The sequence below is a fragment of the Prinia subflava genome, chromosome 2 (genome assembly GCF_021018805.1).
Source record: "Prinia subflava isolate CZ2003 ecotype Zambia chromosome 2, Cam_Psub_1.2, whole genome shotgun sequence".
In the NCBI taxonomy this organism is placed as follows: Eukaryota; Metazoa; Chordata; class Aves; order Passeriformes; family Cisticolidae; genus Prinia; species Prinia subflava.
This window is the reverse complement of record NC_086248.1, coordinates 61,142,498-61,165,595: the sequence shown is the minus strand read 5'-3', so window position 1 is coordinate 61,165,595 and position 23,098 is coordinate 61,142,498. Positions and strand designations below refer to the sequence as shown.

At 38.7% G+C, this 23,098-nt stretch overlaps 1 protein-coding gene across 2 annotated transcripts in view; it reads right to left on the bottom strand.

The window, feature by feature from the left end:
* SNX9 (sorting nexin 9) overlaps nt 1-23,098 on the bottom strand; it is an 86,267-nt gene that overhangs the window by 23,490 nt on the left and 39,679 nt on the right. For both annotated transcript variants that reach the window (XM_063390186.1, XM_063390185.1), the window contains exons 2-7: nt 19,395-19,481; nt 16,905-16,979; nt 15,622-15,744; nt 2,528-2,711; nt 1,614-1,767; nt 130-214 (exon numbers count right to left, since the gene is read on the bottom strand). In XM_063390186.1, the coding sequence (XP_063246256.1) occupies nt 130-214; nt 1,614-1,767; nt 2,528-2,711; nt 15,622-15,744; nt 16,905-16,979; nt 19,395-19,472 (699 nt within the window). In that variant the 5' untranslated portion in view covers nt 19,473-19,481. The remainder of the gene's footprint in view (nt 1-129; nt 215-1,613; nt 1,768-2,527; nt 2,712-15,621; nt 15,745-16,904; nt 16,980-19,394; nt 19,482-23,098) is intronic.

The window sequence follows — 23,098 nt, the reverse complement described above, 5'->3', positions numbered from 1 at the left end:
AGATATATAGTAACCTTGAGGATAAAAATTCAGTTGAAAAAACAGGGAAAGATGAGGAGAAAACCCAACCAACCAACCAAAAAAACCCATACTACCTGCACAGAAAAATCATACACAACCCCAACTTACAATTATGGGAATTTTTTCTTTGGGTTTCACTAGCTGCTTTGCCAACAGATACTGTTCCATTCCAGGTTTTGCAAATCCAGGAAATCTAACAATAAAATGAAGTGATAAGTTAATTCCAGATTCTCCTTCATTTGACATATGAAGAATTACCTGCCATTATAGGAAAAAACCCCTAAGTATTTCTCAAGTATAGAAAAGAGTTTATGTGAATTACTGCGACAATCAACATTTTGCACTGAAAAAACAGAAAAGTTTGGGCTAGTGACATCCGGGGTTTTTATGTGTGTCTCGTGTGTCTGAGTGTGTGATAGTCTCCTTCTTGCACAGCAAAGTGGCTATTCCTGCTCTGCCATCCACCATACCAAACACAACAGGAAGACACAAAGTAATGTCTATTGCTCCTCTGGTTCTCTCTGGAAACACCACATACACACAGATGCCCATGCACCTGAGATTTCAAATTATGAGAATTCAATCATCTGAAAGAATGATAAACAGAAGATCTATCAAGTGCCTCTAAACAGGAGTTATCTTAAATAATTTATCCACCAATTAAAAGAAAGTCAAACAATCCCTATAATGTTCCTGAAGTCTTCCAAAATGCCTTATAAAAAGTAAATGGTGGTTCTCTTTCTAATTAGGAAGATAATTGGCCCTTGAAGTATTGCCAACCAGCTTGCAGAAACACAAGCAGTGAAGTAGGAGTTACTCCACAGACAAAAAATCTCTTAAATAAGGTATTTTTGTGAGTTTACAACAATGATGCAGAGGTACTCATGCAACGCTGGACATAAAAACCCCCGATGAACAAAATTAACTAGTCATGCAGACACAGTTGATTTTAGTTATATACCCAAGGAATCTTTATTCTACAATCGTTTTCCACTCTCCTTTCATCTACTTAGAGATTACCACACTAGGTCTCAGAGTAAGAGCAGTTTTAGAATAAATGAACATTAAGCTGCAACATGAGATAATGCTAGTATAGCCTTGACAAAGCTTGACACTACTGTAAGATTTCTGTCTATAAAATCAAACTTTCTGTGGCTCAAGAATCAACCTGGACAATGAACAAACACAGTGGAACAGAACTTTTCCCCACTAGAAACTCAAATTGCTCAAGAGCTCTGGGGCAGCATCTCTGATCAGTTTCTACTGTATGGACAAGTCATCCACTACCTTTGATTTTCATTAAGAACAAACTGTCAAAGACAGTTAAATTTTAAAGACTTGAAGTTCAGGCATTTTGAAAGTGTCATCTGTCTGTATGACACTTCTAACAATTATACAGCTTTGTTATACACTTTCAAGCTTTCAGAGATCTGTCCTCAGCTTGCTTAAGGAGTACTCTGAACTTCCACCTTCTCTTCTGCCCCCAAACCTGTAATATTTACATTGCTTATTTCAAGGATGTTGAATTTACACATCTTGTCAAATTCCAATTCTCTTCAATATATACACTTTTCCCCCACATTTTCCATTACTTGTTAAGTGGTAACTTCATAGCAGCTGCACGAGAATTTCCACGCTGGACCCCCCCAGCCTCTGATGCCTCAGTCTCCTTGTAACCAAGGTAGGATGGTGAAGCTGATTTTGGGTCATCCCAGTCATCATCCCAATCATCGTCATCAGCAGCGGCTGAAGTACAGGAGGGATCAGGGGATAGGGAAAGGACAAAGTTACATCATTTCTCTTCAAAAGCAGAAGCAGCTACTTCAGCACTCACATACTAATAATCAACCAGGTAAATACATTAAAATCTCTTCCAGCCTTCTATTTTACAATTTCTCCTCAATTACCACTATCTCCATCAAATACAACCTCCAAAACAGTGCACTGAGGGAGAGAGGAAAAAAAAAAGAAAATAAAAAATAAAGAAGAGATGATGGTGTGTTAAGATGAACTTAACTGTGTTCCACATTCACAGACTCCAAGTTAGCATTTCCCAGTTATGGGTCCTCCCCTTAATTTAGGCTGTTATTACAAAAAGGTAGAGAAGACTTCTGAAAGGCTAGTCACTTCTTAAAATTAAGGATTTAAGAGACTATTCCTTCAAAGGCCTGAGAGCAAAAATTCCAGGGAGTTTAAAAGTTCCAGTTATGCAAGCTGAACAACATGCCCGAGAATAGATCATGTATGCACAAGACTTTGGTTTGTCAGATTTCCATAAAAGTTTGAGGTGCCTGTTACTGTGATTCAATTTTTTTAAAAATTATTTAATTTTTAAAACCTCTATTATTTTAGTTTCCAGATTACCCACATGGCAATGTGCTGTGAGGAACCTGGTTTGGTTTTGTTTTTCAAATAAGCCATGGTCTATAGTTACAAAAGATTACATAATTATTGCCTCTGCTGTGCACCTACTCTATTTTTTTTTAAAAGAGCATTATTAGCACACCTGGTCCTTGATATGCCTGTGGATGACCAAATGCTGCTGCTGCCTCCCAGTTATTTGAAGCGCTGTTTCTCTGGCCAGCTGCACTTTCAGGCTTCGTTGCCCAGCTGTCAACAGCATTTCCATTATCCCAGTTCCCAGACTTCCCAACGTTCCAGCTGGACCAAGGATCATTGGCAATGCTTGCCTACATTGTATAAAGACAAAAGTAAAGAAGAATTGCTGAAGAAATGAGCAGCAACCACGTACTTTCTTCTTGAAGTCTTTCATCTCCTGCTGGTAGGCTGAGTTTGCATTCAGCACTTCACTTGTTTGATTGAGAAGCAGCTGCCAAATCTTGCATTTCCAGCTACACAACTCTTGCATGCAGCAAGCACTTGGAAAAACTGATCAGCTTTCCAGCAATGTGACACCAATACATACTAATAAAAGTGCTTCTCCTCAGGGTAATTAAACTATTTGTTGCAACAGTGTTAGGAAGCAATCTCACCCATGGTAATTATTTTATACTGACACCTTAGTAAGTATGGTACTTGTGAACTATTAATTACCTAAAGCCATGGGCTAATTAGCACATTTAAAACCAGAACTCAGAAGTCAAAAATTAGGTTTTTGCAAATACTTTTTTCATCAAACTCAGACTAGTGGCTTTCCTAAAAGCAAATAAGAAATTGCCCACCCACACCATTCAATACTGGGGTTAGTTAGGGAGTTAAAGCCTAACCTGCTGATCTTCCCTGCCAGAGCTTAACTCATTCACAGTGTAGAGGGGGAAGAAAACAGACATCTGCCAGGGAACAATCTGGTATCTTCCTGTAGACCTACTCTCTCAGCACAAGCTTGTGCTGAAGGCACTCACACAGCCCCTTCTGCTAATGCTGTTGTGGAGGTGGAAACCTCTGTGAAGGAGTGCAGAGCAGACATGTCTCTAACTACTGCATTTGGCAAGTTCACCTTGGCTTAATAGCTTAGCATCCTGCTCAGCTCCTTCATTTTAACAGCACACTTTGAAAAAGCATTGACTAGTTAAGTGTAGTCTACTCCAGACACTGAGTGCAGAGACTTGCTGGCAGAAACAAAAAACTGCATACATATCGAAACCCACACACTCAAAGTGTAGGAGGAAGAAAAGAAGAGGAAGGAAAGCAAACAAAGCCAAGAAGGCTTGTCTTGTTCAGCAGAGGGAGAAACTGAGTTTTGTAAAAAGAAGTCTCAAATCCTACTGATGCTAGTGCATTATTTTACCATATAGAAGCATATAAAAGAAGTGCTTATACAAATTAATTATTATTAGACTACAACATTTACATGTATCTTAGAGCATTTGCCAATACAGGAAATTTAATAAAACTCCCACTAAAAACTAAATTATTATGTGCAAAAGTGTTGCATAATTGTCTTACATGAAAAGGTATAGCTACTCCACATTCCAATTTTCTCCACTACTTATTCTCTCCTCTCACTTTAACTTTGATATTCTGCTTAGGAATAAGAACTCTTACTTCAGTTTTTCCTCAAATAAAGTCATCTGACAGTCAGATTCCACAGACACTATCAAACCATAAAGACTCAAAATTTATGATGTCTCATAACACCTTTATATATTTAGGTTCACTATTCCTTCCAGGATCTGTAAACTAAGACCAAGTCCCCAAGCTGGGGAGAAAAATCACCATTCAGAAGACTCATAAGTGTCAGTGGGTCTCTAGGAATTGACAGGAGAGATAGATTACGTGGACAGCTTCTATAGTAATAGCTTGGTGGTTTTTTGTTGGTTGTTTTGTTTTGTGTTGTTGTTGTTGGGGTGGGGTTTTTTGTTTTTGTTGTTGTTTGTTTGTTTGTTTGAGCAATATGCTTGGAGAGCTGATACCCAGTGCTACTTTGAGCGAATTACAAAGAAGTTGCTGGTAGCTTATACCAGTCTGCTCTCTTCCTATTTTCACCAGGTATGTGTTTATGCAAAGAGAAATAACCACACATGGCAACAGTCAGAGTTCATTCTTTGCTAAATGAAAACACACAGGGCTGGGGCCTAACCACATGGAAAAGCATGCTTGCTTCTATTATAACTTGGAGCACCTAGAAAAGAGTAGTTTGCATAATATTAATATACCTATGCTTCTGCAATATATGTTTTGCTGATCACTAGCAAATGAAAGCCCAAAGTGGCATGATCATCAAAAGACTGAATAAAGTTTTCCTCTTTTCTGTAGTAGTTCATGTGAAATCTAGTACATGAGTAAATGGTAAAGAAACCTAAAAAACTGCTGCAAAAAAGAGGAAGGCAATAATATTGACACTACTAAAGAATGACTCTCAAGAGCAATCATCACACTCACAGACAAATGCTGATACACACAGATGCTGTATAGCAAAGGAAAATGTGTTACTCAGATTGTGCTTCCAGAAGTCTTATCTCCATGTACCTATATGGGAGCACTCTTCAAATCAGAAAATTTTACTTCTGAGGTGTCCAAGAAAGCTGTGGGGTAATCTCTTGCCCCTAGGTGTATCACCTATAGGATGGAATATGCTAGTCTCCCCTCTGTTCCTTTCAGCCAAAGGGTCCCCATTTCTTTCTGAAGCACTGGGGACGAGAGTAAGAGATGGCTTAGGAATCTATAGACAACAACTTCAAAGAGCACTTACAGGACTCTCTTCAACATTCTTGAAAGCTTTTCCTACATGCACACATACTGTGGACACTCCTAAGTGGCAGTCAACAATCAGTAAACAATGGAGAGGGCTGAGGAATCAGGCCTGCCATCCTCAAGGTCCTAGAGCATCATGGAGGACCAACTAAAGACATGCCAGTTATTAAAAGGGTAATCTCAGCTCCAGTGAGCAATTCCGCGGATCTCGGCAGTGACAATCTCCATACAACAAGCCATTTATGTGGCCTAGCTCTGGTTGAATAAACCCTAATTAAACCATCAAGTATTTTGCAGGTGATTAAAAGCCATGTTTCTTACAGCTTTAGTTTTCCATAACTGAAATTGATAATTCTATGAGTGAATTCCTTAGTCGTCACAAAAAAGGTGAAGAGTCCTTGCAAGAAGCTGATATTTAGTCAATATAATTTGATACAGCACACCTAATATCCAAATATTCAAGCCTTCTCAAATGTACACAAAAAGAAATGCCACACCACACAACTAAGAAACTGATCAGCCTTCAAATGAAGCATTGCATCTCCTTGCTCCCCAAGGTAACTTGAACAAGTACACTGAGATTAAATTCAAGGATAAACTGCTAAAAAGCAGCCAATTCTCCCTTTTGTAGACTGCTAGGGATTTGCTCACTCCTATTGTCCTAGGAGAAAAAACAAGGCTAAAGGGCTATGTCAGGAACTGACAACAGAGGGAACCATTATAGAATGTTGTAAGAGCATTCCACTAAGGGCAGATTCAAACTCACTACAGAAACCTGTGGGGCCTGGGGGATGAGAAGAGAAGCCTAGTATGTTTTTAAAGATCTAATAATAGTTGAATGAGAAAAAAATCCACCACAACAGAAAAGCCCTCAGCTTGGAAGTGGAATGACCACATTTTAATCAAATTGTATCTTTACCAAATGAATCATGAATTAAATAGGAGAAGAGACATATTTGCTGTTTTCCAGAGAATTCAAAACTACAGACAGTAAAGCTAAGCTAAGGCACAGAGGTGTCTCTCTGCCCTGGCTAAAAATCTTTATTTGATCTCCTGGCCAACTAATTTGTTTCTGGCAGGCTCCTTCCTTATACTAATGCATGTCCCAGACGGACAAATAGATCCATTCTACTCCTGAAGGACAAAAGCCAAAACAAACACAAGGTTCAGATGATAAAACTAATTTAAGTACCCAGAAAAGACCTAGGTTAACTGTGCCATCAAAAATAATGACCTCCAACTGTAAGAAATACACCTTGAAATCTACTCAGAGACAGAAGCCATGCTGAAGCAGTGAGTAGCAAAAGTAAGCCTGATCAGATCAAAGGAAGTTCAGGACAGCCAAAGCTGCAATGAGAAGTGTTATGCTCTTGAAGAGGGGTTTAAAGGAGACAGACAGCACAGAGCAATGGCAGAAAACACAAGAAAAGTCAAGGTGACTTAGCTGATTAGCTCACAGGAATGAACATACCTCTGCAGTTTTATAGCTGCCTTAGTTACCTGCATGGAAACAAAGCCTTAAGCATACTCAGACATTACACTAAACTTAAGTTCTTTGGATAACAATCTCTGATAGATACATTTTAAAAATCCCAAACAACTGAGTATATAGACAAACACCTTAAAAATCAAGTGTTTTTCTCCAGGAAGAAAGATGAAGGGCTAAAAGCTTACTCTGCAGCAATCACAGAACTGCATTCACTGTGCTGTTTAAGATAGAACAAGTGTGCACATTAGCAGATAACTGAAGCAGCTGCCATACCCACAATATTTTATGGCTAAGCTTTCTTCTTGGTAGATCATTACCTTAGCATTGTGGTCCAGGGAATTTATTCCACCTCTGAAGGAAGGCCCTCTTTTCTATAGTACAACATAAACATCCTTAAAGAAATCCTCTAGGAAAAGCAAAAGTGGAGATGGGCTAGATTTTAAAGAATAATCAACCTTATGGATTTAAGACTCTAGAATGTTCCTGCAGATAAATACTTGAAAGCAACATGACCTCCAGAAGCAGCTGGCAAGGAGGCTGTAGTAAAACTGTCCTAGGAACCCATCTGTCCCTCGACCACTCCTGTCTTCTCACTTCCTTCCAGAGGAAACCATCATCCAACACCTCCACTACCAACCCCACTGCCCTCTTCATAACTCTGCACAGCAGCTGGGCTTTGCCTGCCCACAAACAACACAAAGCCCATCCACACCCACTGGACACTCCTTGTTTTCAGCAGGAAATAAATCTAAACCACCAGTGGACAAACTGAGATGCTACCATGAAGAGCAGAGCCGTTAGTTTTTTGTTATTTTCCTGTTTCCAATCCCATTTCCTTACCTGTAAGGTTATTTGCAACCAAACTGGACTAGGGGCTGCATTGCTTGTGGACAGTGCAGGCACAGGATTTCTGTCTATCATCTCCTGATTCAGCTCAAAAAAATCCGTCTTTGAAATACGGAATGGTGTTTTAGAAAGATACATAATTTAGACTTGAGTAAAGAATACTCAGTGATAGGATGACGGGAGGGAAAACATATCTATTTTCACCCTGACTGCTTCAAGGAATTTTTTTTTTTAAATTAAAGTTTGCTTAGTTTCAACTTTCAGACACTAAAAATCCTACATAATTTATTCAATAGAGCTCTCTCAGGCTTCTGTTTTTGTTACTCACACCTGCACATGTAAATGGCAATCAAGTCACTTCTTTATACCCTTGTCTTCTGTTAAGCTGATTTCAATTCTTTCTATGGTTTCTTATTGAAACAGATGAGAAATTTCAGACAGTTTGCTAAGTAGCAATCACAGCAATGCCAGAAAGAGAAGAAAGACTCCTTGTTCGTCTTTGATGCTGTCTAGTGTAATCTAGACATCTCGGAATCAGGCTACAAAGATTAAGCAAGGTTTTATCCTTCCTTTTTGGGAAAAGCACTCTATTTTTGTTTGGAAACAGAGGAGAGGGGTTTCCCTAGTTGTCTTTTTGTTTTGTCTTGTTTGTTTGTTGGAGGAATTGAAGAGCTATTTTCAGTTTGTCACTTTCAATTACAAATGCCCATGATTCCACATGCTCAGTGAACAAAACAAAACAAAAACAAAACAATAAAAAAAATCAGGAAGGAAATTACATATGGCAGTAAGCCCCCTGCTGTGGTGCAGGGGACTGTGCCATGTGGGTGGCACTATAAGTGCGCAAGCTGGCAGAAATGCTCACAGGAGGGTGGACAATATTGTCACCATTAGCAAGTTAAAATATTCTTTATACTGTCAGTGCCAAACTAGACCACAAGGCTACCTCAACGAAATAAGAAGTCAAATGAAAACAAAGGTAGTGCAGAGTCCTGGGGAAGAACAATCCCAGGCACCAGGACAGGCTGGAGGCTGACCTGATGTGAAACAGCTCTGGAGAGAAGGACCTGGGGGTCCTGGTGGACAACAAGCTGTCCATGAGCCAGCAGTGTGGCCAAGAAGGCCAAAGGTGTCCTGGGCTGCATTAGGAAGAGCATTGCCAGCAGGTTGAGGGAGGTGATCCTGCTCCTCTGCTCAGCCCTGGTGAGGCCTCATCTGGAGACCTGTGTCTAGTTCTGGGCTCTTCAGCGTAAGACAGACATGAAGCCCTTGGAGCAGATCCAAAGGAGGGCTACAAAGCTGATTAAGGGACTGGAGGAAAGGCTGAGGGAGCTGGGCCTGTTCAGCCTTAAGAAGAAATGACTGAGAGGACCTCATCAATGTCTATGAGTATCTGAAGGGAGGGTGTCAAGAAGATGGGTCCAGGCTCTGTTTGGTGGTGCCAAGCAATAGGACAAGGAAAAGACAGAAACTGGTGCACAACAGGAAGTTCCACCTGAGCATCAGGAACAATTTCTTCACTGTGTGAGTGACTGTATTGGAACAGGTTGCCCAGAGAGGTTGTGGAATTTTTCTCACTGGAGATAGTCAACAACTATCTGGACACAATCCTGTGCCATGTGCTGTAGGATGACCCTTCTTGAGTTGGGAGGTCAGACCATATGACCCACTGTGGTCCCTTCCAACCTGACCTATTCTGCAATTTTGTGAACTGAACAAGAAAAAAAAGCAAACCAACGCTATAAATGGTGGAAAACTATTTCAATGGTCAGATTTTGCCTGAGGGTGTGGGTGTAGATGAAGGCAAGGAGTGATCACAGTATTACACTAGTTTAACAACTTCCTGCCTAAACCTTTGCATTCCACTGGGTAATCCACAGAAAAATTCAAGAAAACTCTGTAACTGGAATTGATAAAATCACTGTCGTATGTTGGACGGTTGTTTTTAATATGTGAATGTGCTTCATTTCAAAGCAAGTAAGCCACTGTTTCCAGTACTGTAGAGAAGCCATTGCCTTGTACTTTGCTTTAAATGAGAGCTGGTCACAAATGCTTGTTGCCAGTCTGAATGCAGTATTGTGACTGAGATGGTGGAGGGCAAAGAGTTGCTTTAAAATTACACACAGCAATAGAGGATTTTATAGTGTCATTATCTGTAATAGGAACTAGAAGTTACAACTGTAATTGTAACTCCCATGGAACTACCTGCATATTTTATATAATTTAGCATACTGGTTTAACAAGACAAACTGGACCCAGTCAAGTACAAGCGAGTTACACTTCCTGTGATGATACTTCTGCTTTACTACACACACAGAATCATCAGAGAACAGAAACACTGTTACAGGAATTTAATAACATGCATGTCAGAATTTCCACATGAGTAGAATACTGCACTCTTAATAGAAGCACTATATTTATTTTCTTCAAACTTAGCATTTTTTGCTGCTCACAGCAATTCAGGGAGGGGGAGTGGGAGTTATGGTATGCAAATTTAACAATGACAATTTGCCTTTCCAGCACTTCATTGCAAAAAAACTGAAAGATACGAAGTAAAATTTTGGCAATAGCTTCCTTAGTGTTCTTCTTATGCATGTTCAACAACTTATGTCTACATACCAGGTAACTTGAGTTGCCTCAGCTCCTGGACATCAAACTAAGTGTTTTTGCTAACTATTCATTCATCCTGTCTATACATAAGTCCCACTGCACTTGGAAGAGAAAACGTTTTGCACACACAGGACTCCATTTATCTGACTTTTCTTCTGCGAGAGAAACTATCCCAACTGATTTCACTCTTACCACGGGATAAAACAATACAAACATGAGAGGTTTCTGTTAAATGCTTCCTGTACCTACCCATGGGGCCCTGCTGCTCTGCCCACAGCATAACTGAAGACACAAAACATGTGGATTCTCTAGGGTCAAAAGGAATCAATGGAAAAATACGTAATTCACAAAAATGCAAACTCTCAGGATACTTATTTCATCCCAAACTAAGAAGAACTGTACAGTCATTTTCATAGAGAACTGGACTTTGCAGTGATTAGAGAATCAGTGTCAAGAAAAGGGAACAAACTCCTCTACAAATGCAACTTACAGTTTGATACAAGAACTATTTTTGTATCTCAAATATAGGAAAGCCACATCCACAGCTCTTACGTCAATATAGCTGTGATCCATTTCCACCCTGAAACAGACAGGCAGTACTCCAATTTATTTTCATTTATACATTTCTAATACTAGCTTTCTATTCTGCAGAGAGGCGAAAAAAAAAAGAAAAAAGGCTATACTGATCTCTAGGAGGAAGGGAGGAGAAACTATATAAACTAAAATATACAGTATACTGAAATTTATAGCATTTCTATTCTATGTTCAAGATTGCAGGTTACACAGCTGCAGGCTGTCAACAGCTGGCCTACATTATGGCTAGCTGTACATACAGTCTGCTTACAGACCACTAATGAAATTACTGTACAGAGAGAGTTTAAACTTCTCAGTAAGAAGAACTAGCTTGGGCCAATACAATTGTAACAAAATCTAAATAATTCAGATAAACACTATCATTAAAAGAGAGCTCATGCTTGTTCACAACTTTCAGTGTCTTAGGTTAGACAGATGAAAAAATACCACAAGTTGTGGTTCAGAACAGGGGAAGAGAGATCACTGCTGTTAAAACAGCAGCTTCTGAACCTGAAACACAAGCAAATACAATATACAATATAATACACAAATACAATATAAATGCAAATACATCTGTAACTAGAGAAGCACTAGTCTTGACCACCACAAAAAAATCCCCAACCAACACAGCTGGAGGAGACAACTCAGAATGAATTTTACATTTATGATTGTATTTCCATACATACATAAATTATGAAGGCTCCAAATGCCACCAAGATAATAATCTCTTGGTCAACCGCAATAAGAAGCACTATGTAAAAGTGTGAAACAGAATATCCTCTATTGCTTCAGTCCCTGGAAGAAACTCAGTATCAAAGAAATACTATAAGAGAAAAACACATGAAGCATCTTACAAAATTACAATCTTTTTGTTCACTGTATTTGCTAGTTTCATTAGGTTTAACCTGACAGAATTTATATTCACTTCAGTGCCATTACTGCCAGTATTATTCCAATACCAACAGAGTCTACAGGTAACTTACTTTAAGATACATATATATATGCAATTCTAACAAATAGAAATAGCGTAAGTGCTGATATACTTACTCACTGACTGTTCCAAACGACAGTCTAAAATTAGCACCTTGCATTGCCACTCAGAGGAACAGTGGATCGACAGAGAAGAAAGATTACTCATTCCCTCTGCTCTCTATATCCAAGGGCTACCAGGTCAAAACAGGATGAGGCTCATACAAAAGCTAAGCCAAGCCTCTATCCTTGGCACCTAAGGCTTCCTTAAATTGTATTTTCTTGAATAATTTTTTTAAAACTTTTCAGACATTTAAGCACAAATGTTATGGGCAGAAGCAACATTAAATAATCCTATCTGCTTATCTTCTTATGAGTGTGTAAATAGTCACCTTGAGTCATTTTTTTCCCTCATTTTCAGAGGGAAAAGCATTCACTGCTTCCTCTGATTGCTTCAATGTCCTCAGCATCTTCTCAGATAGCTCTTTAAAAGAGCAGCTGCAAACTTTACCTAGGCAGCCATTGCTGGGACACTGCTGATGCAAGTAATGAGCTGGAGAGAGTGAACTGCCAAGGATCTTCTCCCTAGGAAGCATTTCTGTGCCTCTTTTCTACTGTCACTTTACATCTGTGGCAAACCCAGGTAGGGTACAATATCAAAGTGTTGCTGTGGTTACTGAGGCTTTCTCAGTGAAGAAAAGGAAGGAAAAGAAACTGCTTTTAATTATTGATTTTAAATACTTTTCAGGAGATTATTTACTGAACAACAACAAAAACCTTCCTAGGAAAATAGACAGGGAACAGAACAGTGTTTGAATCAATGATGCTTTCTTAACACCAAAAAAGTGATGGTTTCCAGAGCGGGAAACCAAAACTCTCTTGTTCGACTGGAAAGCAAAAAGGGATGGGAGAAGAAGGAGAAGAGTTTTTTGAGTGGGCATTTGCCTTCCTGAGTAATGGTTACGCATAATGGGGTTCCGCTTTCCTGGAGATGCCTGAACACCTGACTGCATGTGAAGCTTTTGCTTTACCTATTAAATGTCCTTTATCTCCACCCAAGAGTTTATCCATGTTTACCCTTCCACTTTTCTCCCCCACTCCTTGGAGGGGGTGATAAGCTGCTGAGGGGTTGAGCTGCCTACCAGGGTTAAACCACAGCACTGCGGTTTAAATGGTCTCCCAAAAATAGAAAAGGAAAAAGTACCACACTCACATTTTAACTCAGCCAGATGTATTATTTTTAATAAAGCTTGGTACTGAAAGATTACACAACAATCTGCTTTGGTTGGTTGTTTTTTTTTTTCCTTACTGTTAGAAGAATGGAAGGAATTCTACGACTGAGAACATCTTCTGACTTATGAATTGGGGATTGGGGGCACTGTGCAACCACGTGTATGTTAGAGCGTCAATGTTTATGGAAAGCCATTTCTTCAATACAATAGTACTAAGAAAAAAATCCTAAAACATCCTGGTTATTTAGAATTGCTTCTATAAAGATTTCTTGTAATAAACTTGAAACCTCCCTGTGACACATCACGACATCAGAGTCACTGCAGAAGAAAGCTTGCTTTTTTCCCCCGAGACCAAGAAAATAGGGTCTTGCACCACACAGACAGAATGAACGGACAGAATTTCTTAATTAAGAAGACAAGTAGCCATAGAATTTTTGCAAGGAGAAAATGCCTGCACTAGAGAGTTCTCTGATTTGGGAGAAAGGCCTAACAGCCAAAAGGGAAAGCCAGAACTGCTTCCAGACTGCTCAGTATACAAATTAAAATCCCATTAGCTATAAGCCACTAGAAAAAACTACCAGATATATGTCAGAAGCTGAGGAAACCAGTCTTCAAATCAAGAACTACAATTTTCTAGAAAACACATATAACCAAACAGCAGTTACTGAACTCAGTTAAAGAAAACAAGACTTGAGAAAATTAAAATAACTTTTGACATGAAATCCTGACCACACAACAGAATGGTTCCTCTTATGAAAAAAAAACCAAGAAAACTGAAGACCCAAAGACACCAGCCTGATGAAACCTGCTCCCCTTGATTCTTGCATAGCCTAGACTGCATCCTGGTGCACACTGTCCTCCTCCCTCTCCCTCTCCATGTCAACAATGTAGTTTTACCATAATGCACTGCAGTATAGTGGTTCTCCCAGCCATCTCACACAGCATTTGAAGAATAACTGAGAGGAACAGGACACTTCTAAGAGTAGGGTACTGATGCAAATGTGACAAGCTGTTTTCATGAAATTACTCTTTTCCAAAATCTATGAAAAACCCTGCAATCTGTACATACTACAGGGACAGTATACTGTTGATCTTGTGTAAACTACAGTGTAAAGTGACCATATTTTCAAGCTTTTCACTCCTCCAGAAATGCAACTTCCAAGACCAGATTGCCAGAGTAATTCTCTATTATTTAGAATATAACAGATACTTTTATTTTAACCTTTCCCTCTATGGAAGCAAGAGCTTTTTTCTTCCTTTCCCCAAGAACAAGCATTGTGTTAAGCACAGAACAAGCTCTGACAGATACCTCTATCATAATTCAAAATATTCTGTGTATTGTCTTAGTAAGTAATTCTTCCTAGATCAGATGAAGTTATGTTTCTCCTCTGAGAAACACTACTCTCTGATTTGGCAGCAAGTAGCTGCTGTAAATATCTCAAGCCTCCTCAGATGCAAAGTTTTGCTAGAAACACTACAGGAGGGAAAAAAAAAGGGGCAAGGGTAACAGCACAGAGGAGAAGGGGTTCCCCATTCTGCACTCAAATTACTGCAATTTTTACTGAGGGAAAACTAACCTATAATCAATACCTTTGGCTCAGTCTGACAGGAAAAACTCATGAGGCATTTCAAGAGTTCTGCATTTAACTTTATATTTAACTGGCTAGCAATTTAAAAAATAAACATTGAGACAGTCACAGTGAGGTTTGGAGTCCTCTAGTGAGAACACATAATCACAGAATAATAGTCCTGGCATTGTCCACTGACTACAAGGAAGCCCAGGTCAAACACTATATAGTCAATGAACAGCTATGTTCACTGCCATACAAAAATGTCCCATGTAGAGTTTTCAAAAGATCTCACTTCATGTCAAAGTCCTGTGGTGCAATTAAGAAAACTAATAGCTGATATTTAGCTGACCTACAAACCAGGTGTGTCCCCCCAGCTGTCTCCATAAGTAAAGCATTTACTTTCCAATACAAAAGACCTTTGCATACTGCTGTTGGAAAAAAGAGAGATTTTGTTCTTCTGTTGACCTGTGGACTTCAAAATGGTTAACTTCCTACATGTGGGACATACAGCAGTCTGTAGATAATAAACAGCTTGTGTTTAAGATAATGTGTCCTCAGATATGTAACCTGAAACAAAATATTTCATGCTTAATGAACTGGTGCACCAGGCAAAAAGCTGTGAATAGAGGGACAAAAATATTCTTGCAGCAAACCCAAAGTCAGCCTCTTCTCCAACTGACAATGCATGAATCTGCTTCATCTTTTTTAATGCAAGAAACTACTCTTAATAAAATTCTAAGAAAGAGATATATCCATTCACTCTAGCTGCTGATGTATAGATCACTTAATTCTAGTAGACATCAAACAAGAAAGCTGTAGTTCTTTAATAAGGTTAGCATAATAAAACAAGTAGCCTGAATATAAAATAAATTTACTAAGAGTGCATTTATAGAGACTGAATCACAGATTTACATCACTGCAGACTGGAAAGAATAAAAATGCTCCATTTCTGAAAGTGTTAAGACTACTAAATTTTCCCGCAGTGACAATATCTGAGCAGTCACACACATCATTAATATTCAACAAAAGTGTTCCCTAATGAAAACACAATTACTTTAATTAGTACTTTCATGAAGGTCCACAAATACAGTACAGCAAGCAATTACATCAACAAAACTTTCCATGCCCACAGTGCCCAAAAAACCACAAGACATACCTGATTACTGCTTTTGGCAGCAGAGTTGGTCTGAGCTGTGTTTGAAGAAAGGGAATCAAAAAAGGCTTGGTCAGCTAATGAGTTACCGCAGCTAATGGCATCTTTTGAACCTTCGGTTATAATCTGAAATGGAAAAAGTTGAGAAAGATTTTTCATGCTTCAATTAATCAAATTATGCTTTATCATATATAATCACCCTAACACTCATATCACTAGACTTTAAGATGTTTGCACATAACCTTTTAAAATTCAAATTCAATTGAATTTTTTACAAGAAACTGACATGATATCTAGACGATTTACTTCCACACCAGATGGAACTAGTTTGCCTTACAACTACAATATGCAAGACTGTTGTGTCAGTGAACACCTATCTATAAATTCCTTAGGGATTAAAGTTGTTACTATAAGTGCCTGGAGACTGGGAACTCAGTGCCCAGAGGATGGATTTGGGACAGTAAGTTTAGAGAGCCAAAAGCTACCAGACCATGAGCTAACCAACTGAAGCAAAAACACAAAGTCATGTGAGCCAGCATGATCCTGCTTTCCCTTCCCCTCCTCCCCCCTTTATTCTTTTTTAATAAACACAGCACTGGTGAAGGAAGAGAGGCACATGTCTTAAGAGGCTGCAGGAATTACAGCCAAAGTCTTCACCCACCTAACCAGCAACCTGCACACCTGCAGCCACTGGGCCATCCAAGAGTGAATGAGGTTCCAGTCTTTGCACTGAGATCCCATTCCATACCCAAAATAATACCACTGGCCTTTAAACAAAAATCAGAACAACACACACTGAAGAGACAACAGAGGGTCTCAGTACGAAGAAAAGCTGAGTAGTCCCTGGATTTGGTAACCCACATCCTGAGCCCCAGAAATGTGGCTCCATTCCAGACTTAGGAGCATATGGCAAGTCTGCCACAACAACACCAGTGTAACTTTGCATTACTCATTTCACTTCCATATTTCTATCTTCAGACAGAAAAAAACCCAATTATTTGATTATGAGACCCCCAAAACCCAAAGCAGATTCAAAACAACTCATGTTCTGCAGATCAGCTGTATTTACTATAGACAGCTTCCTGTTGCATTTCTTGGGAAAGCACTAAGAAGCTCAGGAGCTTTGGATGTCATGTTTGCACTGGTTTCCAAAGCCAGCAACAATTGCTACAATGAGATTATATATTCCAAGCTTTCTGTTTGAGCATTTCAGTCTGGTCAGCAAATCAGCAGATGGCCTTCTCAGTAGTTCTGCTTTATTAGTGCAGAGCAGTGTAGTCACTTACCTCAACATAATCTGTTGGAACAAGTCCTCTCTCGCCTTGGCTGTTCTTTCCTTCTAACCAGCCTCCACCAACATCCTAAAAGAAGTAATACAGAAATAATTTTGCTAGATGGATCCCACAACATGCTTCAAACAGCTCAGCAGGAAGCATTGTCTTGCTGTCAAATGTCAAATGCTCAGCAGGAAGCACTATCTTGCTGTCAATGTTCAAAACAGTTGTGACTGTGTAACTGAACAAACTAGCTCAAAGCTGCTGAAGCAGCAGATACTCATTTAAACACACCACAGACTGTGCTGGTTTTACACAGCTATTCTGGACTTCAGATTTTTAACAAGCATGAAGGGGAAAAATGGTTGATTTTTCAGCACTTTTGATCATTTATGAAACCACAGTCAACTGTCTGGCCACAAACTGCATAAAACACAGCTATTAGTATGTCAGTTTCAATTAATTAATTTTAATCAATAAACTATGAAGAAACAAGACTCAAAAAATTAAACTGTTGGTGATATCTCTAAAATCTCTGCGTCATTTATTGACGGTGCAGAGACGTGTGATGAGTGAGAACTATCACCCACAGAAATGTCAAGGCCATTCTCAAGATCAGAAAAGCCACATGCCATGTGAGGTCTGGACTCATTCTTTCTGCTTCACATTTCTTTTCAGAGGCAGTTTTATGCTGTTAGATTAGAAAGAACTAACAACAGTTCAGCTCTGATCTCAGTGGGACATCCTGATATTGTTTGGGGTTTTTCAAACACATATTCCACATACACTAAGAAAGCTCTGTAGACCTTTGCAGTTAAGTGAAGTCAATTCCAGGACAACATTATCTGGAATAAGGCAGCTCTGTTTTAAACCAAGCAGTTTACAGAACACATAGTTATATGTCAAGCTAGTTCACAGATGAAAACTGGAGACACATATACTAGACAGCAATTACTGAATTTTAGGTTTTCTTAATTTGCTTTTTAATTGATGTATTTGTTTATTCACAATTTTGTTCTTTCACTTTAAAATTTTTTGTAATCCTGCACATTACAGGCACTCCAACAAGGAGAAGCCTGCCGGTGTATTTAAGATTTTATGCAGCAAAGATCAAGCAGTTAGTGAAATAACAACTTGTGTTTAGTTTTTCTTACATACCTAAAAGCTTAATACTCAATAACACAAAAATAATTAGACATCTCGAATTATAAATTCAACTAGCTTGGTTAAACTGCAAGAGCCAGAAGTCATATCTGCACTGCTACACTTAAAAGCAATCATCTGTGGACTTGCATGACTTAAGCTATTGCCATCCAAACTTATCATATCAAAAAAGATCAAGAGCCTTTGTGGCAATCTTGTGATGGACAGCAGAAAACAAAGTTTTACTTGGTTTTGAGTATATTGCCTTAAGCCACAGATGTCTTGGTCAATGAGAACCAGCTTAAAAGTGGTGACCCATTTATTTATATTTACTCTTACTTTTGTGAAATGGCGTTAAGCTCCCGAATTCACAGAGCAGACTATCCAAAAGGGTGCTGGCTCTATTAAATATCTGCTTCAAGTATTTAACAACAGTGGAGCTAAAAATTATCAGGATTACACATGACTAGGCTCTTCAAAGAATTCAGTTTATTCTGTAGAATCCATGTGTTTTATACAAATGGATAAATAAGACCTGGCTTCATGATCAGGTGGTTTTGTTTTGTTTTTGTTTTAAAAGGTAAGTGTATCCACTAAGCCATATCATTATACAAAAATTAGTTGATTCAAAGCAGAATTGACTAATACCTTTTTACCAAGAATGAGAATTATATAGGAGAACTAAAGTACCTGGAAATTCAAAATGTGGACATAAATCAAATGGCAGTGCTGAAAAGTCCTATTCATTCCACAATGCCCTGATAGCATTGTGATTGTATTTTCACCACTTCTTCCCTATACCTTGTCCATATTTCTTTAATTATGAAAGGACACAAAATTTCAGTAAAAAACTTTTGTTGTGAGTTCTTTACCAAAGTTGGAACGCTGAAGTCATTGATTCAGAAACTCAAAACCTAGAAGTGGGCTGGATATCACATTTAAATGCAAGTGGCAAGCACCTGAAAGATTACATCCACACAAAATGTGCTATATTAGGCACACAAAAATAGACAAGGCATTCAGATGTAAAGGCATTCACCACCATTAGTTCCTTCCTCTTTCTTGTTTCTCAGCTCTGTTTAGAGGAAAACAAAGCTGAGCACATTCTTAAGTGTGTGGGCACAGTTTGAGAAGGCCCCATCCTCCAAAACATTGCATTTGTTTCCACAAGATTATTAGAAAATTCTTTGTATTCTGTTTTCTGTTTGGGGGGTTTTGTTTGTTTTGTTTGTTTTTGCTAATTCTTCAGGAAAGGGTGGTCAGGGCTTTCAGATGTCACCAGCACCACTTTCCTTCCATCTGCAGGAAGAAGTAGGTCAGGAGAGTGCACTGAAGCCAATTCCACCTCAGGTTTCTTACCGGGTTGGTGATGGTGATGATCTCCCCTTCACTGACTGTCAGCTCATTGTTTCCAGGCTCAGCAGCAAAATCATACATAACACGAGCCTGGATGTGGAGAAGAATGTAACAGTGAGACTTCCAGCTTATGTAGAAGATTTCATTAAGGAAGTATCAGCACAAATTATCCTTAACTTACAGAAATGCTCAGTGGGGTAAGGCTGAGTGTACAAAGAGCAACTCAGCACATAGGAAGCTGACATTTCCTAGACTTGAACGGTAAACTCAACAGTAACAACTTTAAACAATAAAAATATCATGTGGAGCTTGTTGAAGATAATTTGCCATAAGGATTTAAGACTTCTTGTTCTCTGTCATGTCCAGAATTATAAGTACAATGTTTTCCAGGGGAAGAAGGAAAGGTTTCTAACTTCTGCAAACTATTCAATTTCTTTTTTGTACAAGACATATTCCAACTCCAATTTGGGTAAAGGGAAGTAGTTCACAGAGCAAGCAATTCAGAAAAAGAAAAGCAAGTAACTGCAGATGTAAGTAACCACTGATGTGCACAAAATGTAGTATGTAAAATTATGTTTTGAGACTCTATATGGGAAGAACTATGCAAATGCAGAAGAAACAAGCAGTGAGAGTAGGCTTGTTATATCTGGCATGATGAGGAAAAAACAAAACCAACCTAATTTTTAAGTGTTTAGATACACAAAGGCTTTGATGTGCAGACTCTGGTATTACACTACATAAAGAAATGTTTGAAACATTTGATTTTACTAATGACATCATTCAGTGTACAGCAATGAGTTCCTTCTTGTACTTGGAGGGCGAGGGCAAGAAAAAAAACTAAGCAAAAATTAATATTTTTTGTCGAAGGAGACAATAAAATAATTTCTCTTGGAAGTAAGCTGTATGATAGGAAAAAAAGACACATTCACCATCAAGTCTTGCCTGTCTCAAAACTGCAGGTTGTTATGATCCTCACCCAGATACAACTTCTTACACAAAACCAGAGGAAAACAGAACTTCCCACCCCCACATTTTAATTTCATGAGTATCACATGGAAATCCCTCTGGCTGGTCAAAATATACTTTACTTCAGTGTAAGTAAAAACAGAGCTGAGAAAAAACACACGTTTCAGCTGTTCAGCTGACAAATCTAATCCCAAACCATGTGCACAACAAATCAAACACTTGGTCTTCTCCACTAGAGAAGCACAACATTGCAGAAAACCATGTGTCCTAAGCACTCTGAATGCTCCCTTGCATGAAAACCTTTCCCTTTAGAATGGAGGCTTTCAGCACTTTCAGATTATGCCATGCAAAACAGAGATGAAGAGGCAAAAACTGTGTTCAGTAATAACACTGACTGCTTTCTTTCCAGCAGCACATCTGGCCTTCATGGAAATATAAGGATAAGCTGTCTTACTTTCCTGAAAAATGAACTGAAGAGAAGCGGCACACCTTTTGAAATGCAAGAACATTTTAAGCATGGGTGCAAAAAGCACCACTCTCCAGAACTCCTTCCTCAGCAGCAGTAGATAGAGGTGTTGAACACGTCCTTTTTACAGCAGGCTACCAAAATTTATCCACTTTCTGCAAGTCAATTTAACAGTGCTCAGATGCTGAGCATCTGAATCATGGGAAAAGCAGCTTCCTTAAGGGAGACTTCTTAGCCTTTTTCAAGTAATACACCATATTATTAAATTCTTACTTCTATAGAGTTTACCAGGACAAAGGCAACAGAAAAATTTTATCAGCCTTCAGAAAAACAGGTAAAACATCCCCAGTAATGACCAGACTGGAAAGGTAAAATGTATTTCTGTCTAATAAAAGAACAGATGCAAATACTAGATTCTACAGATACAGCAGTGAAATAGAAGTTACTCAGAAAAAAAAAAAGGAAAGGGGAAAAAAAAAAAAAAGGGAAGCATTCAGCTTGTAGAGAAGGAAAAAACAAGAGAAAAACAAGAGATATATAGAATTTAATAAAGTCATTATGCCAAAGTCCACTCATTCATCTGCTCTGGATGCCTGTTTCAAAAGTTAGAAAAAGCAGAAAACATGGAAAAAATCACAAACATACCTTGCTAACTACAGCTTAAGGAATTGAAAAGTAAATTTAAAAAACTCTGCAATGCTACAGAAATGGATTATTACAGAGCATTAAGAATTTGAGGTACTTCTGAGACCTGTATATTGACATTTCAAATACATTCCTCTTTTTTTTCTGCAAATACTCTCCATTTCACCTGCACTTCTAGGCTCACTGGCCTAGGCTGAAAATGAAGATCTTAAGAACTTCAGGCAAGTAAGCTTTAACACTACCCTCCTACTCTTCAGATTTAATTGGGGAAATAGCATAAACTCAACCAATTGCAAAGTAAAACTAAATGACTAAATGCTTTTGCTCCAATTAATAAATGTATAGTTAGCAATGGAAAACCCCCTAGCCTTTCTCTGGACAGATACATCAGCCCCAAACCTATTTAAATTTCTGACAATCAGTTCCAAAATACTATGAAATGGAAAATGGTTTCACTTTCCAATACGTTTTTTCCTTCTTACTGGCCACAAATGTTGTGTCCAAGTAGCAGATAGAACTTAAAAGATAGATCTTTGCAACTCAATGCAAAATTGCAAATGGGTATGGAAAAAAGCATTTAACAAGAAAAGGATCTTAGCTCCTTGGCACTGCAATACACACACTGAATATTAGAGCTAAGCTTAGGGACATTTTGAAAATTCATAAAATGTGAATCTGTGATGAATTCCAGACCATGTAATGAACACCACGAAGACAACTTCTTAAAAACACAGCTTAGAAAAAAAAAAAGGTACAGTAACTGTTGTGGTTCACATTTACTTCTGATCATACACAAAAGGATCAAACAGTCCAAGAACTACAGGAACTTCAGAAATTAAGATTTTTTTAGTGGAATAAAGGCCACTGCTTCATTTACAGAATACTGCAAACATGCAAGTTTGCAGTAAAAACAAGAAATAACCACTAACAAATCTATTAACTAAAAGAAAATTAATTTCTTCTCCTGACTGCATGTGTATCTCCCCTTTCCCACCACCACCTCTGCCCCACCTGTGCTCCAAGATACAAATAGTTCAGGATTCTGAAGTGGTTTTGTCAGTTCCTTTGAGAAAAAAAAAAAACCCTGCTAACCCAAAAAGCTTTAACAGATTTAACTGACCAGAAAGCAGGCCTGGTTGTTGTACTCTAAGCTACTGCCTCCTTTTGCTCAGGTGGCAACAGAGAAACTCCACTGGGAGTTTGAACACATCCCGACATTCATCTCATGCTCCCTCTCGTGAGGAAAGGCTGGCACGGATTGAGCACAACCCTGCCTTAGCACATGCCAAGAGGGAAAGGGTTCCGTGATCCCCAGCATCTCTGCGCCTCTGGCACATGCTGCAGTTTCTCCAGAATGAGAGGGAGCCAGCAGTTCTTTCTACGAGTCCGAGACGGGAGAAACCAGTAGGAGTTAAAGGAAAATCAGCAGTATGGATATAGAAACTTATATTGTAATAAAGAGAAGGAAATAAAAAGGAAAATGACAATTCTCAATGTTATATCAGCATTCTTTGGAGCTGGTTCTACCTGCTGTAGTTACACAACTGGACTGTAATTTCCCAATTTACAGGTTTACTGACTTACTTCAGCTTGAAGCCTCCCAACATTGAGAAGTTCTAAGCATTGCAAT